Source organism: Ambystoma mexicanum, chromosome 2q, assembly GCF_040938575.1.
Source record: "Ambystoma mexicanum isolate Mex_15411 chromosome 2q, UKY_AmexF1_1, whole genome shotgun sequence".
NCBI classification, from domain to species: domain Eukaryota; kingdom Metazoa; phylum Chordata; class Amphibia; order Caudata; family Ambystomatidae; genus Ambystoma; species Ambystoma mexicanum.
Window position 1 is genome coordinate 193,707,305 of NC_090924.1, and position 13,999 is coordinate 193,721,303.

Below are 13,999 nucleotides of genomic sequence, written 5' to 3' on the forward strand. Positions count from 1 at the left end.
TAACACTGTATATATCTTGCTTTGATTATATTTTTTGGTATGGTGCGTCAATGCATTTGTAAAGTAAGAATATATAACAAGTCAAAATGTGTGAGTTTGCGGTTTTTCATATGTTCCCTATACAATTCCACACCATTTGACCAATCTGAACCAAATTTTGCAGTCACCTGTTAGGACCCCCGGGCATACTGGCTACATGACATTTGGACACCCCATCCCTTTCCCCAGATTTCAGCAAAAGTCAAAATGTGTTTGTGGGTTTGCGGCTTGGCGTATGTTCCCTATACAATTCCACACTTTCACCAATATGCACCATATTCTGCACAGCTACCTGCACCTATGAGGGACCGAAAGCCCAGGCAACGCTGGGTATATCAGCTAGTTGATTATACAAAAGAAATAGACAAACTAGTACCGGTTAAAGTATTAGCTCACAACAAATTCCCCCATTTTATGTTGCTCGCCGATAACTGACAAAAGACAACAATGTTCCAACAAGACATTGCAAAGCTATGGTACTTTTATTCAAACTAGGTTTAAGATGCATTTATAAGAAAATAACACTAAGTATAATGAAAATGTTGCCACACACACTTCTATATGGCCAGTCTTCTATTTAAATACCAAAGCTCATGAGAAAATTGACCAATGTCTAGTTCACATGAGAGAAAATGGCTAAGTGGGAGACAAAGTCCAAAATGGTGTTCAGTAAGAATGTGTCATTGCATTTCAAATATATATTTGTCGCAGCTGGTTTACACATAGCCACATTTTTTTTAAACAAATAATGGCAAATAACATTTGTCTATTTTAATTTGACAGAATTGCATAATTTCCCAAAAATAAATAATTCCAAGTAAAGACAACATAAGATTATAAAAAAAGATATGCTAAATCAAGGACGGTCAACATTTTCGTTTAGCTCTACAAATCCACCATACAGACCTAACCATATTTTTCCACTAAATGCAAAAAAAGATATTCCGAACCTTTTACTCCAGAGTGAAAACAAAATGCAGCCTGTTTCACATATTTACTGTTTAAAGAAGGCTGATCTGATCGACACAAAATGACCTAAAGCAGTGATTTAAGAAAAAAAACACCTTTTGGGTAACATGTATCCAATAATTATGTATGTAGTATGTTTTGTATATGCAGATTATATTCAACATATGTATGTACGCGACACAACATAAAACATTCAACCGCTATTTTTGCAAACTCAAGAGCCGAGACCATGAGGATCTTTTTAAATATTATACTGTGCATCTCTGGTCATGCAGTTCTTTCTCGTCATGGAAAAAAATACATTGTTATTGTATTTTGGTACAGCACACAAAAAACATATTGCACGTGTTTGTTGAACCAATGATTGGAAAAATGCATATATATTTCTGCTCATAGAAACTGCTGCTTGCCATTGACCACTTCTGCTTAATTGCATTAACAGAAAAGAAAACAACATTGTAAACAAATATATATTACACTGAAGTCATTGTTTTAACCTGTCATAAGTATGCTGCGGCCTCAAAAATCTGCTCTCTCTGGAAAAAGCACGTAGTGTTTTAAGTGAATCATGTGTTATTTTGCTTACAAAATAAAATGTTACAATACATGGAGTAGGGACACATCATTCAGTATTAGCAATACATTTCCGTACACCTAATAGTTTATGGCATTAGGAAACAGATGTCTTGTGGCTTGATGTAGATACTGTTAGCCATACCTGGAGGCAATACAAAGTTATCAATGATTTAGTCCAAAATATGCTTTAATGTAAGCTACCATATGGCCATACTTTCTTCTTTATGCAGGACATCAAGAGTTGCTCTGGTAATGGGTGGGGAGGAATCGGTAACCATAAGTGCAGGAAATGCAGATGAAAAAAATGTAACTTTTCCATTCTTGTCGATTTCTTATAAAATATGTTACGGTACTACTACAATATCAAAATAGTATAACGAAAAACAATGCATTTTATGTTACATAGCAACTTTCTTTCCCACTGTAATTAAATCATTTCTTTTAAAGCATGTCTATATAAGTGCATTAATGCCTTAGGCACTTCCAAACTGGAAGGATTATGTAACAGGTGGCAGAACAAGGCAGTCCATTTGAATGAATTTATGACAGACAAGCTCTGAACTTCTCTGTTCACAAAACGAGAGTAGGGGGTGTGGAAGTGGGGCCCAAGTATGTCTTGATAATCAGTTGGTGGCAAACAGCCTTAAGTATACAAAACTTTAACAGAGGTGGTCAGAAGTTCACCGCTCAGAAGTCAATCTTGGAGAAGTCAACCATTACAGAATAATGTACATTATGTAACACAATGTGCACATAACTAAATGATAAGCATCCATTAACATGAAGACTAACATGTTATAAATACAAAAGGACAAAGTGTACTGTTTTTCGAAAAAGTTAAATAGCATTTTGGCTGCAATAAAACAGGTTTTTAACTTCAACTGTACTGTAGACCATAAGATCACCAACAATACATTGGGTTCAGCTCATAAATTAGCATATAAATAAATATGTCATGAGAAAAATATACATTTGCATTGCTGTGCTCCTTACAGTTTCCACTGTCGGCTTCTGAGGTGTCTGGTTTTGGTTTAAAAAATAGAAATCTAAAAATGACTGTTCATCAATAGATATGTATTCACTGCCACCCTGTCTTTCTCGGAGAAAAGAAAGCCTATACATTTAAAGTGTCCGTAGATTACACTAAGCCGGAATCCTTGGCCATACCATAGAAAATTCCTTTCGTCTGTAGAAGGTTAGCTGGAGAATCAAATTCCACTATTTGACCCTTATCCAGGACAATCACCCTAGAAAAAGAAAACAAACAGTTAAAAGCAGCACTGCTATCATTGTTCTGTCAAATGAAGAGGAATGCCACATTTAGGGCCTTGATGTTACTTGTGCCAATACAGCATCCAGTGAAATTTATAATTATGAAATCCCCACCGGCTCATAGCTAAATAGTCAACTGTATAGCATACATGAGGAATACCAAGTAATTTACCCATCATAGACCATTGTGCGTACCAGGAACTGTTATGCCCTTATCGGTCCCCAGAGACTGGAGCTACTGAAGTTTTATTAGTATCAAAGCTTAACTAAAAGTGACCATGTTTTTTCACTGTGTTGGTAGATCAACAAATCGTGTTCGACGTTAGCAAAAGGAGTGCAATAAAAATCAAATTATTTATGACACGAGTCATTAACACTATAGCTGAAAATAATCCAAGTATCACAGACAAATCTAACAAAAGGACTAAGCATATGCAGTATTGAGCTAAAAATGAATCTGATTTAATTCCACAAATACCAACGGATCAGATGAATCTTGTGCTTAAGACTGCATGGTCTTTCAACCATCAGAGGGTTGAGGCACGCCCCCAGGTGTATGTCCCTCATTTGTCATCTGGTAAGTTTTCAGCTTTCCAGAGGTTAAAAGCTGTGCTGCAGCTAAGAAGATTGTTAAGGTCTGCACTGAAGGACACTGGTGCTCACGTGCCTGCTTAAGGCCAATTGTGTAGGGGCTCTGCTCCTTTAGAATGTAATCTGTTGAGCTTGTTTTAGCTCTTATTACCTATTGCCACTCAGCTCAATTACAAGCTGTCTGGCTCCTGTTGGTTACCCGGTTTTCCTTCTCAATGCTTTCTGTTTTCAGACCAAGGCACTGTACTCATTGGTAAGCTCATGTTATTGTTCCCAATCTTCCTCTTTCTTAGCCTGTATTGTTCCAAGTTTCCTGCAATAGGGTTCTTCATTCTGTGTTCCATTCCCAGCCTTCGGTGGATTCAGACTGCGCTAGTGTACATCTGCATCAGTGACTACTCTCTCTCATTTCTGCATGATTCACAGAATCTTTCACAGCTGCTCTTCACAAGGCTGTCCCATTGGTGCAATGACCTGGCTGCTTTTATCAGGGCAGCAGGTTTCCTGTGCCTACCAAAGTACTTCATCTTTGATATCTGAAAAACGTTTCATACAACCCAGCTCCATGTTCTCAGTCAACACCCTCTCAAAGAATCCCAGCCCATCTTCATTGTGAGGGCAGATCTCTATTAACTTTAAAGCAGTCTGCGCGCTGCATAATTATAAGTTCCACTGAGTCTGGTCCTGACACTGTGCTACTCTAAACACAAGAACACGTTATATACCAGTTACTCTAGATACATTCCAGAGTGGGGAGGATGGTTTCGACAGTGAACATACTTTAAGAATCAATATAATTTAAAGTGCTAGATCAGGAAAGCGATAACCTCAACCTCCATTCAGAGCTTCCCCACCAATCCTCGTCCCTGAAACTCCTTTCTACAGATTAAATGGCAGTGGAACACTATTGTGTTTGTAATCATGGGAAAGTATCCTTAGTAGGTTAAATTAATTGACATTCATGATCAAATAAAGATCTAAAAAACTTTTTAAAATATGACTTCAGTCACAACAGGTTGATAAGTGATCACATTCGCTAAAATATGGTGACTAACCAACCAGCTTGGCTTTGAAGAGCAGCAAGGCATTCTCCTAAAAAGAGATTTCTTTGTAACATAAATACCCATTTACTGAAAAGGACAAAGTGATCACGAAGAGGGAGAGTTAGATATGGTGAATATTGAAGCAAACGACAGTAAAGGCTATTGAAGAAAACACATTAAAAACTGTGTTGAGAATGATGAACATACAAGTGCCATCAGTGCAAAACGACAGCAAATACCTACTTGGAGGAAAACCATGGAATGTTGTAAAAAAAAAAATATATATATATATATATATATATATGGGATACATTACTCACCGTAATCGTATTTCTGATGCTTGTATCTGCTTAGATTCACATGCTGTGCATAGGCCGACATCTAGTGGAAGCTGCGGAGTATTACAGTTTGTTTTTCGAAAGTCGAAAATGGGCGTCGACACAGGCGTGCCAGTAATACTATCCCTAGTGTGACGTCCACTGTACCCAAGATCCCTCACGCGTGTAGGATCCTCAGATTGTATTTTTTCTGACATGAGGAAGCATGAGGAGTAGCGTGAGTACAGATAATCCAAGCAGATAGACAGAAAAGGTAAGACTACAAGCAATCATGCGCCTTCTCTCGGAGGGGAGGAAGGGTGGGTCGCATGTGAATCTAAGCAGATACAAGCATCAGAAATACGATTACGGTGAGTAATGTATCCCTTCTGAGGCTTGTGGAATCTGCTTAGATCACATGCTGTGCATAGATTAGCGAGCAGTACCAGAAGAAGGAGGTGGGATGTGAGAAGGGTCATGAGCAAACAGGTGTCTTAGAACCGCTTGTCCCACTTGTGTATCTGTCTTGGAATGAGTGTCAATGCAGTAATGCTGAGTAAAAGTGTGAATAGAGCTCCAAGTAGCCGCTTTGCAAATGGTGTCGAGGGGAACATTTGCAATGAAAGCCAGAGTGGCACCAATGCCTCTAGTAGAGTGGGCCCTTGGCGTAAAAGGCAGAGTCTTGTCAGAAAGAGAGTAACACAGCTGTATACAGTTGATAATCCACTTCGAGATAGCGCCCTTAGAGACGCGATCCCCCTCTCTGCCTGTAGCTACGGAGACAAACAGTTGATCTGTTTTCCTTAGCGGTCTGGTTTTATTTACATAGTATAGGACCGCCCTACGCACATCTAGGGTGTGTAGTTTCACCTCAGCCGAGCTTTGCGGGTTCTGGAAGAAAGCCGGAAGCTCGATGGACTGGTTTACATGGAACTTGGATATGAATTTAGGTGAGAACCTAGGGTGTGTGCGTAAAACCAGTTTGTCCTTGTGGATAGTAAAGAAAGGATCCTGCACTGACAGAGCCTGAATTTCACTGACCCTTCTTATGGAGGTAATGGCTACTAAGAAGGCCGTTTTATAAGTCAGGTGTTTGAGACTACTTTTATGCATGGGTTCGAATGGGGGTCCCATGAGCTTAGCTAGCACCACGTTGAGGTCCCATCCTGGCGGTGGGTTCGAAATAGGAGGGTGAAGTCTCTTTACTCCTTCCATGAAGGCTTTAACCACTGGTACTTTCCACCACGAGACCTTGTTATGGGATGTGGTGTAAGCCGAGAGGGCTGCCAGGTGTACTTTCAGCGAGTTAAAAACCAACCCTGCATCCAGCAGGTGGAGCATGTATGTCACAACGTTGGAAGGAGTGCAATCAACCGGGTTGATTTGTTTATTCTGGCACCAGATAACGAATCTTTTCCACTTATCAAAGTAACAGTGCCTTGTATTTGGTTTCCTGGACTCCTTTAGAATGTCCATACACCTCTGTGGTAATTTGAGATGTCCAAACTCTATGACTTCAGGAGCCATGCTGCTAGGTTCATAGAGTTGGGTTCCTGATGCACTGTTTGACCCTGTTGCTGGGACAGTAGGTTGTACCAGGCTGGGAGTCTGATGGGTTCGCACACCGCCATCCTGCGTAGATGTGGAAACCATGGTTGTCTCGCCCACATGGGAGCAACTAGGATGAGCGTCATAGATTCCTTGTTCATCTTGTACACCACCTTCCTGATGAGAGGAGTTGGTGGAAAAGCGTACGCAAACATCCCTGACCAGTTCATCCACAGGGCATTCCCTTGGGAGTCCGGCTGGGGGAACCTGGATGCAAATCCTGGGCATTGTTTGTTTTCGCTTGTGGCGAATAGGTCTATAGTGGGGAAACCCCACTGAGAGAAGAGATCTTCTACTACGTCTCTGTGAAGGACCCATTCGTGTTCTTCTGGGAGGGAGTTTCTGCTTAGAGCATCCGCTAGGGAATTGAGCTCCCCTGGAACATGTTGCGATGACAGGAAGATGTTCCGTCTGAGTGCCCATATCCATATTTTCTGGGCAAGCTTGGACAGATTTGGCGAACGAGTCCCCCCTTGCTTGTTCAGATAGAACATGGCTGTCGTGCTGTCCGTCCTGATCTGCACCGACAAGTTCAGTAGATGGGGCTCGAACGCCCTTAGCGCTCGGAATACTGCCAGAAGCTCTAGCAGATTGATGTGGTTCTTGGCTACTGAGTGAGACCAGAGACCCTGAGCTGTGTGGTGGAGATGGTGAGCTCCCCACCCAGTCAGGCATGCATCTGTAGTCACCACGGCTTGTACTTCGGGATCGTAAAAGGGTTTCCCCTTTGCGAGATTCTCTCTTGTCCACCAGTGTAGGCTCTGTACGAGTGTTGGCGAAACGACCACTAGATCGTCCCAATGACCACTTGCCTGAGACCACTGTTTCGCCAACCATTCCTGCATGGGACGCATGCGCAGACGCGCGTGGGGGACCAGGTAAATGCATGACGCCATCATGCCCAGTAACCGCATAGCTTTGCGTACTGTTATCTGTTGACCTGACTGATAATGCGGAATTTGCAGAAGTATATTCCGAATTCTCTCTTCCGAAGGGAAGGTCAATCCTTTCTGAGTATCTAGGATAGCTCCTAGAAACTGTTTTGAGGTGCTTGGCACCAGACTTGACTTTTTCTCGTTGATGGAGAAGCCTAATTCGTGGAGGAGGTCGATAGTCCTCTGAATGTTTGACCTGCAAATTCCTGGGGTTTCCCCCGTTATGAGCCAGTCGTCCAGATAAGGGTACACCGGGATTGCTTCCCTGCGTAGGTGTGCAGCCGCCACCGCCAGTACCTTGGTGAATACCCTTGGTGCTGAAGCTATCCCGAAGGGCAGTACCTTGAATTGGTAGTGGCGACTGTCCACCTTGAAGCGCAAGTACTTTTTGTGCGCTGGGAGCATGGAAATATGAAAATAAGCATCTTTCATATCCAAGGTTGCCATGTAATCCCCCTTTTTTAGGAGGGGGATTACCTCTTGTAGCGTGGTCATACGGAATTTTTGGGGCTTGACATATTTGTTGGCAGGCCGTAAGTCCAATACTGGGCGCATTGTCAAATCTTTCTTTGGCACAAGGAAGTAAGTTGAATAGATACCCTTGTTTACCTGGTGTCCTGGGACGAGTTCTATCGCGTCCTTTTCTAGCAGAATGGCGATCTCCTCGAGAAGGATCCTTTGATGCTCTAGGGAGTGCACTCTTTGTCGTGGAGGATGATTCCGGGGACGCTGCAGTAGTTCTATACAATATCCTGCGGATACTGTTGACAGCACCCATCTGTCTGAGGTGATCCCTTCCCAAGCCTGGGTGAAGGTGGAAATGCGTCCCCCTACTGGGGTTGCGTGGCAAGGGACCCTGAACTGAGCGTCACTGTTTTGGTGGAGGCGTGCCACCGCCCTTGTTGGGGCTGCCTCTGCCTCTTCCACGACCTCTCTTGTTACCCCTGCCGTAACTCTGGGTAGACTGCTGGTTGTTATTCCATTGTGTACCTTGTCCCTGGGCATAGTTGCCTCTTTGTGAATTTTGGCCGCGTGGGCGACGAAAATTATTGTTCCCCCTCTGGTTAGGGGGTTTGTTGGTAAGCTGGCCAAGGGATTTGAGAGTCTCATATTCATCTTTGGCATTTTTAAGTGCGTCTTCGACCGCTTTCCCAAACAATAGGTCGGGTTCCACTGGCTTGTCTATTAAAGAAGCCTGGGTTTCTGTCTTGAATCCCGACTGCCGTAACCACGCATGTCTCTTGATAACAGTACCTTCTGCTATCAATCTCCCTGCGTTGTCAGCGGCGTCGAAAGTTGCTTTTAAAATGCAACCAGACACGGCTCTCCCCTCTGCCGAGATCCGAGCCAGCTGGCCCTTTAACGGTTCTGGAGCAGAGGCAATGAGCGCCGCGACTTCTTCCCATTGATGGCAATTGTAACTAGCCAACAGGGTGGTGGAATTCGCAATTCTTGCTTGGTAGGCGGACGTTGAGGCTACCTTTCTGCCAAACCCGTAAAGTTTTTTGCTCTCCTTGTCGGGAGGAGCTTCTGATGAAGATAAGGGCGTGCCAGCCCTCTTTCTAGTGTTGGTCACCACTAGGGAATCTGGTTTAAGATGTCCCTTTATATACAGAGGGTCAGACTGGGCTGCCCGGAAAATCTTTTCAATTCTGGGGTTGACAGCTCTGGTGAGGTTAGGATTCACCAGGGAAGGATCTATTCTTCGTTGGATGGATTTGAGGATAGGGATGGTCTGAGCGACCGGTCTTCTCTCTCCTACAAACTCCTCCGCGAAGTCCCTTTCCTCCTGTACACCGTGGGTGTCGATGTGGAAGTGTTCCGCTGCTCGAGCGAGAACCTCGTTAAGGAGGGGCTGGTTATCAACTGGAGAGTCAGTAACTGGGGCTTCGCTTTGTACTGGGGAATCTACTCTGTAAATTTCCTGCTCATCTTCTCCCTCCTCCAGGTCCTCATCCTCTGCATAGTAATCTGTCCCGGTTTGTTCTTCCATAATTGCAAACTCCTGGTCCTCTTCAGGGAAAACTTGTCCCTGATAACTGGGGAGTGGAGTAGAATATGGAGTGGAGTAAGGCTGAACCTTGAAGGGTTCAGGTCTTTCGACCCGGGGCTTTTTACTTAGCGGGATAGGATCGGAGGAGCCTGAGGGTGTGGCCCCTTGAGGGTTATATGAAAGAAAGTGTTCTGGGTTCTTATCATAAAAATCAGCCAAGGAAGACATCCTAGACATAACCCTGTCTATGTCTTCACTGGACCATTCCCTGGAACAGGGTATTACTTTAGCAGGTGATTTATTTTCAAGGGTAGACTTGTGTTTGCTTGTCTGCTTAGGCTTTACAGGGGTGGAAGGCTGTGCTTTCCGCTGTTTCCCCCCTTCTCCGTGCGTGGAAAAATGTTTTCCCTGTCCCTTGGGGGCCCCAGAGACTTTCGACGCCTGGCGTCGAGGGTCTGGAAAGGTATCTGTGTGCTTCGGGCGTGGGGCCTCACTGATGTTAACCGCGGTCTCGGTATCTTGGAGCGCGGCCTGGGGGTGGAAGTCGTCTTCGTCTCCCGACGATCGAACTTCCGTTAGTGTGTGTAGCGAGGCACTCTTGGCAAGAGTGGATGATTGCCTTGCGTCGTGAGGCGATCTCGATCGAGAGCGCCCAGAGGACACCGAGTCGGACCGTTCTTTTTGTGCCTCTTTCCGGGAAGTCGACGTCGTCGAGGTCCGGTTGGTCTTAGTGTGTTTAGTGTGTGTTAGGTGTGTAGCGCTTGCGTCGCCGGGGGTCTTCCCCATAGCCGCCTTGCCGGACGACCTTCCGAGGTCGGGGACCTGCGCTCGTCGGCTGTCTTTCGACGCCGTAATGCCCTCGCCGTCCGAAAGTACGGCGTCGCTGCCATCGCTGAAGGCGCCCTCCGCTGCCATGGCCTCCTGCCTGGCGTGGTGGGCCCAACGCTTTGTCGAACGGTCCTTAAGTGTTTTAGGTTTAAACCTACTACACGCTCTGCAGTTCGCTTCGGGGTGATCCCTCGGCAAGCAGAGATTGCACGTGGCGTGCCTGTCGACCCAAGGGTATTTGCGATTGCACTTGGGGCAGAATTGAAAAGGGGTACCCTCCATACGCACCTTAAGGCAGCGGGCTGCTAAGTGTAGGAATATATATAAATGTAACTATATATCAAGAGTGAAGAGTATGTACCACCCCCCACTCTCCCTACTTGTAAGGGCCGAGGCCAGCGGCCTACTAGGCCCGGGCCGAGGCCAGCGGCCTACCGAGGCCCAGATCCGTCGTGCAGCAGTCGACGGTCGATGACTTCTCCAGCCGTCGTCGAGGTTGAGGGTCGACGTTGGGGTGGGGAAGGGAATGAATAAGAATTAAAATTATAATAACAGCAAAAGTATGGCTAAGGCCAGGGAACTCCGCAAGATGCTTCCGACCAGTATGGCGGAAAAAAACAATCTGAGGATCCTACACGCGTGAGGGATCTTGGGTACAGTGGACGTCACACTAGGGATAGTATTACTGGCACGCCTGTGTCGACGCCCATTTTCGACTTTCGAAAAACAAACTGTAATACTCCGCAGCTTCCACTAGATGTCGGCCTATGCACAGCATGTGATCTAAGCAGATTCCACAAGCCTCAGAAATATATATATATATATATATATATATATATCTATCATGGACGCCTGTACTACAATTTTACAAAACTAAGGTAGTCCCTGCAATAACATACGGCATGGCAGCCAATCTAAATCTACCTGAGGAATTCTGGTCGAGACATGAAGGCTTTCTATGGAAATCGGTTTTGGGTCTTCCAACTCGCTCGCTTGCAGCAGCCATTTTTCTTCCAAGATGGCCGCCACAAGTAATTCCGGACCGTTTCATGCGGTCTAGTTTCCGCGGGCATCACCGGCTATGGATACTTGGTTCCTGGAGAAACTGGCTGCCTCGCGTCTCATCGCTTGGCCATACTTGCCCTTGGTTTGTACCTACCTTGCTCAGCGCTTTGTTCCTTGTTCCCTGTCCTCATCCTCCTCCTCCTCCTCCTCCATCCGCGTTCTGCTTCCTTTATTCTGTTCCTTCCTGGTTTTTTTTGGTTGTTGTCCTGCCTTCCTTACTTGTGCTCTGAGTCCATGCAACCCTTCAGCCTTCTGTTCCTTACCTGCAACTGGATTCATTTCACCTTCCGGGTTTTCGGACTTCCACAGCCTCTGGATTCCAGCCCTGATTCTTGGATTACAGGTTTTTTCCCCCTGTACAGGTTTTTTTTTCTCCTGATATTGGCTGGTCTCCTCCCGGGCAGCCTGCCTGGGGTTGTCCTCACTAGGCAGAGTGGCATCTGGGGAAGCTCGCCCTTTTCTGGACGAGACCCGGACCACAAAAAAAAACGTTAAGTCCTCAACAAAGAAGAAGTCCTCGCTGAAGACTCCACAGGTGAGCTCTGAGTCACAAGCCCTTAAGTCTGCCAGCTTGAGGTGCCAAAAGACTAAAATGCCTGCGGAGATGGCTCCATCAGTTCAGGACCTCCTGCGAGGCATGCAGGAGCTTTCTACCAAGGTCCAGAATTTGAAGGCAGAGAACGCTGCCCTGAGAAAACTGGTGTTATCTCGAGATACATTTGTGCAAGAAGGAGCATCAATGAGCGATGTTGTTGAGAAATACGATGGCTCCCTTAAGACTTTACGGGCATGTTTGGATTCCTGTTTGGTGCACTGCACCTTTAAGCCCTATTTTTACTCCATGGATAGGACCAAAGTGGGGTATTTATCTCACATTTTGTTGGCAACTCCCTCGCCTGGGCAACCGCCCCCCCCTCGTTGTTTCAGGAGGCCCACAATGATTTTATTCTTTCCTTTAAGGCTATGTTTGATTGGCATGACATGGTTTTCTCAGCCCAGGAGAAGTTACTTGAATTCAGACAGGGATCCCAGGACATGCTTGCCTGGGTCACCAGATTCAAGCAATTGGCTAAAGAAGCCGATTGGTCGGCTAATGCATGTTTCACCTTATTCAGGAGAGGACTGAATGAGGAAGTCAAGGATGAGCTGGCACGTATTGCCCAACACGGCCCCTTTCAGGCCCTTCTTCATATGGCAATGCAGAACGACCACCACCTGCAGGAACGGAAATCAGAAAGAACAAAGACTCGTTCCTTGCTATCGAAACCCGTTCCCACTTATCTGAGCCCTCGTGAAGCGCTGCAGCCCTCCTTGGGAGAGCTTGAACCCATGCAGATGCGATCATTTTGAGGACCACTTACCGCAGAAGAGAGGAACCGAAGAGTGGAAAAAGGTTTATGTCTCTATTGTGCTTCCCTCAAACACTTAGTATGCAATTGTCCCATTTGTTCTCCCAGGCACTCGGGAAACGCCAACTCCCGATCCTAAATGGAGCCGAGATTCAGGAGGTTGATACTTGCTCCTTTTTTTCAGCATCTTTGGGACCTGTATCACATTCTTCTCTGGTGGTCCTTCAAGTTTCCTTGTCAACGGAATTGGGTAAAGAAAATTCTGTGCTCGCATCAGTCGACTGCAGCGCCATGCAGATATTCCTTGAGGACGAATGGGCTCGTCAACATCAAACTCCCAGAGAAGACAAAGAACATGTCCAAACAGTGGAAGGGATCCATGGACGCCACTCATCCTCCGGGCCCATAACACAACATTCAAAGCCTCTTCTCCTGACCATAAACCACCATTCGGGGCATCTCAGCCTTGACATTTTCAAGGCAGCACATTATCCTGTGGTTTTGGGAATACCTTGGCTTCATCAACATAATCCGTACATCAACTGGGCTGCAGGTTTGCGGTTTCTTGGCTCAGAATATTGTCTCTCATTGCCTGTCCAAACAACCAAAGAATGCTCCAATTCCATTAACTGGCTGCAATGAAGAGCATCTAGTGTCTGTTTCAAACATCAATCATGCTCCACAGGAATACCAGGGTTTTGCTGATGTTTTTTGCCTATCGATAGTACACTCCTTACAGAGGTTTGTGACATTGAGACGGCTGAACATGATATACTTCCCTTTGGCAGGATGTTCATTCTATCCACCCCTGAGAAGAAGGCCCTCAAAATATTTGACTACCAACCTTGAGAATCACATGTTGGGTCCTCGCTATTCTTCATTCCCAAGAAGGACACTTCAGAGTTAAGCCCTTGCCTGGACTATAGTGGTCTCAATCAGGTCACCAAGGAGGAAAGGTATCTATTACCCCTCATTTCAGACATCTTCGAGGCTCTTCAGTGGGCAGTGTTTTCCAAAGTAGACCTTTGGGGGCTTACCACCTTATTCAGATAAGGGCCAGAAATGAATGGAAGACCGCCTTTCGGACAGCTTTTGGCCATTTTGAATACCTGGTGATGACCTTCCGCCTGTCAAATGCACCAGCAGTATTTCAATGATTCATGGAGCAGATTATTTCTGACAGGTTAACTCTTTTTGTTATCGTGTACTTGGATGACATATTGATTTATTCCTGGGACCCCAAATTACACCATGATCGTGTCACCAGGGTCCTGTCTCGACTTCGTCAAAACCATTTGTTGGCCAAGCCCTGAAAAGTGTCAGTTCCACATGATGACTATCCGATATCTCAGATTTTTCCATAGCCCTCAGGGTATCTCCATGGATCGTAACAAGGTATCTGCGGTCACCTCCT

At 45.4% G+C, this 13,999-nt stretch overlaps 1 protein-coding gene across 2 annotated transcripts in view; it reads right to left on the reverse strand.

The window, feature by feature from the left end:
- Positions 1 to 502: 502 nt before the first annotated feature.
- ABCC1 (ATP binding cassette subfamily C member 1 (ABCC1 blood group)) overlaps positions 503 to 13,999 on the reverse strand; it is a 2,255,476-nt gene continuing 2,241,979 nt past the window's right edge. For both annotated transcript variants that reach the window (XM_069647115.1, XM_069647114.1), the window contains one exon: positions 503 to 2,831. In XM_069647115.1, the coding sequence (XP_069503216.1) occupies positions 2,723 to 2,831 (109 nt within the window). In that variant the 3' untranslated portion in view covers positions 503 to 2,722. The remainder of the gene's footprint in view (positions 2,832 to 13,999) is intronic.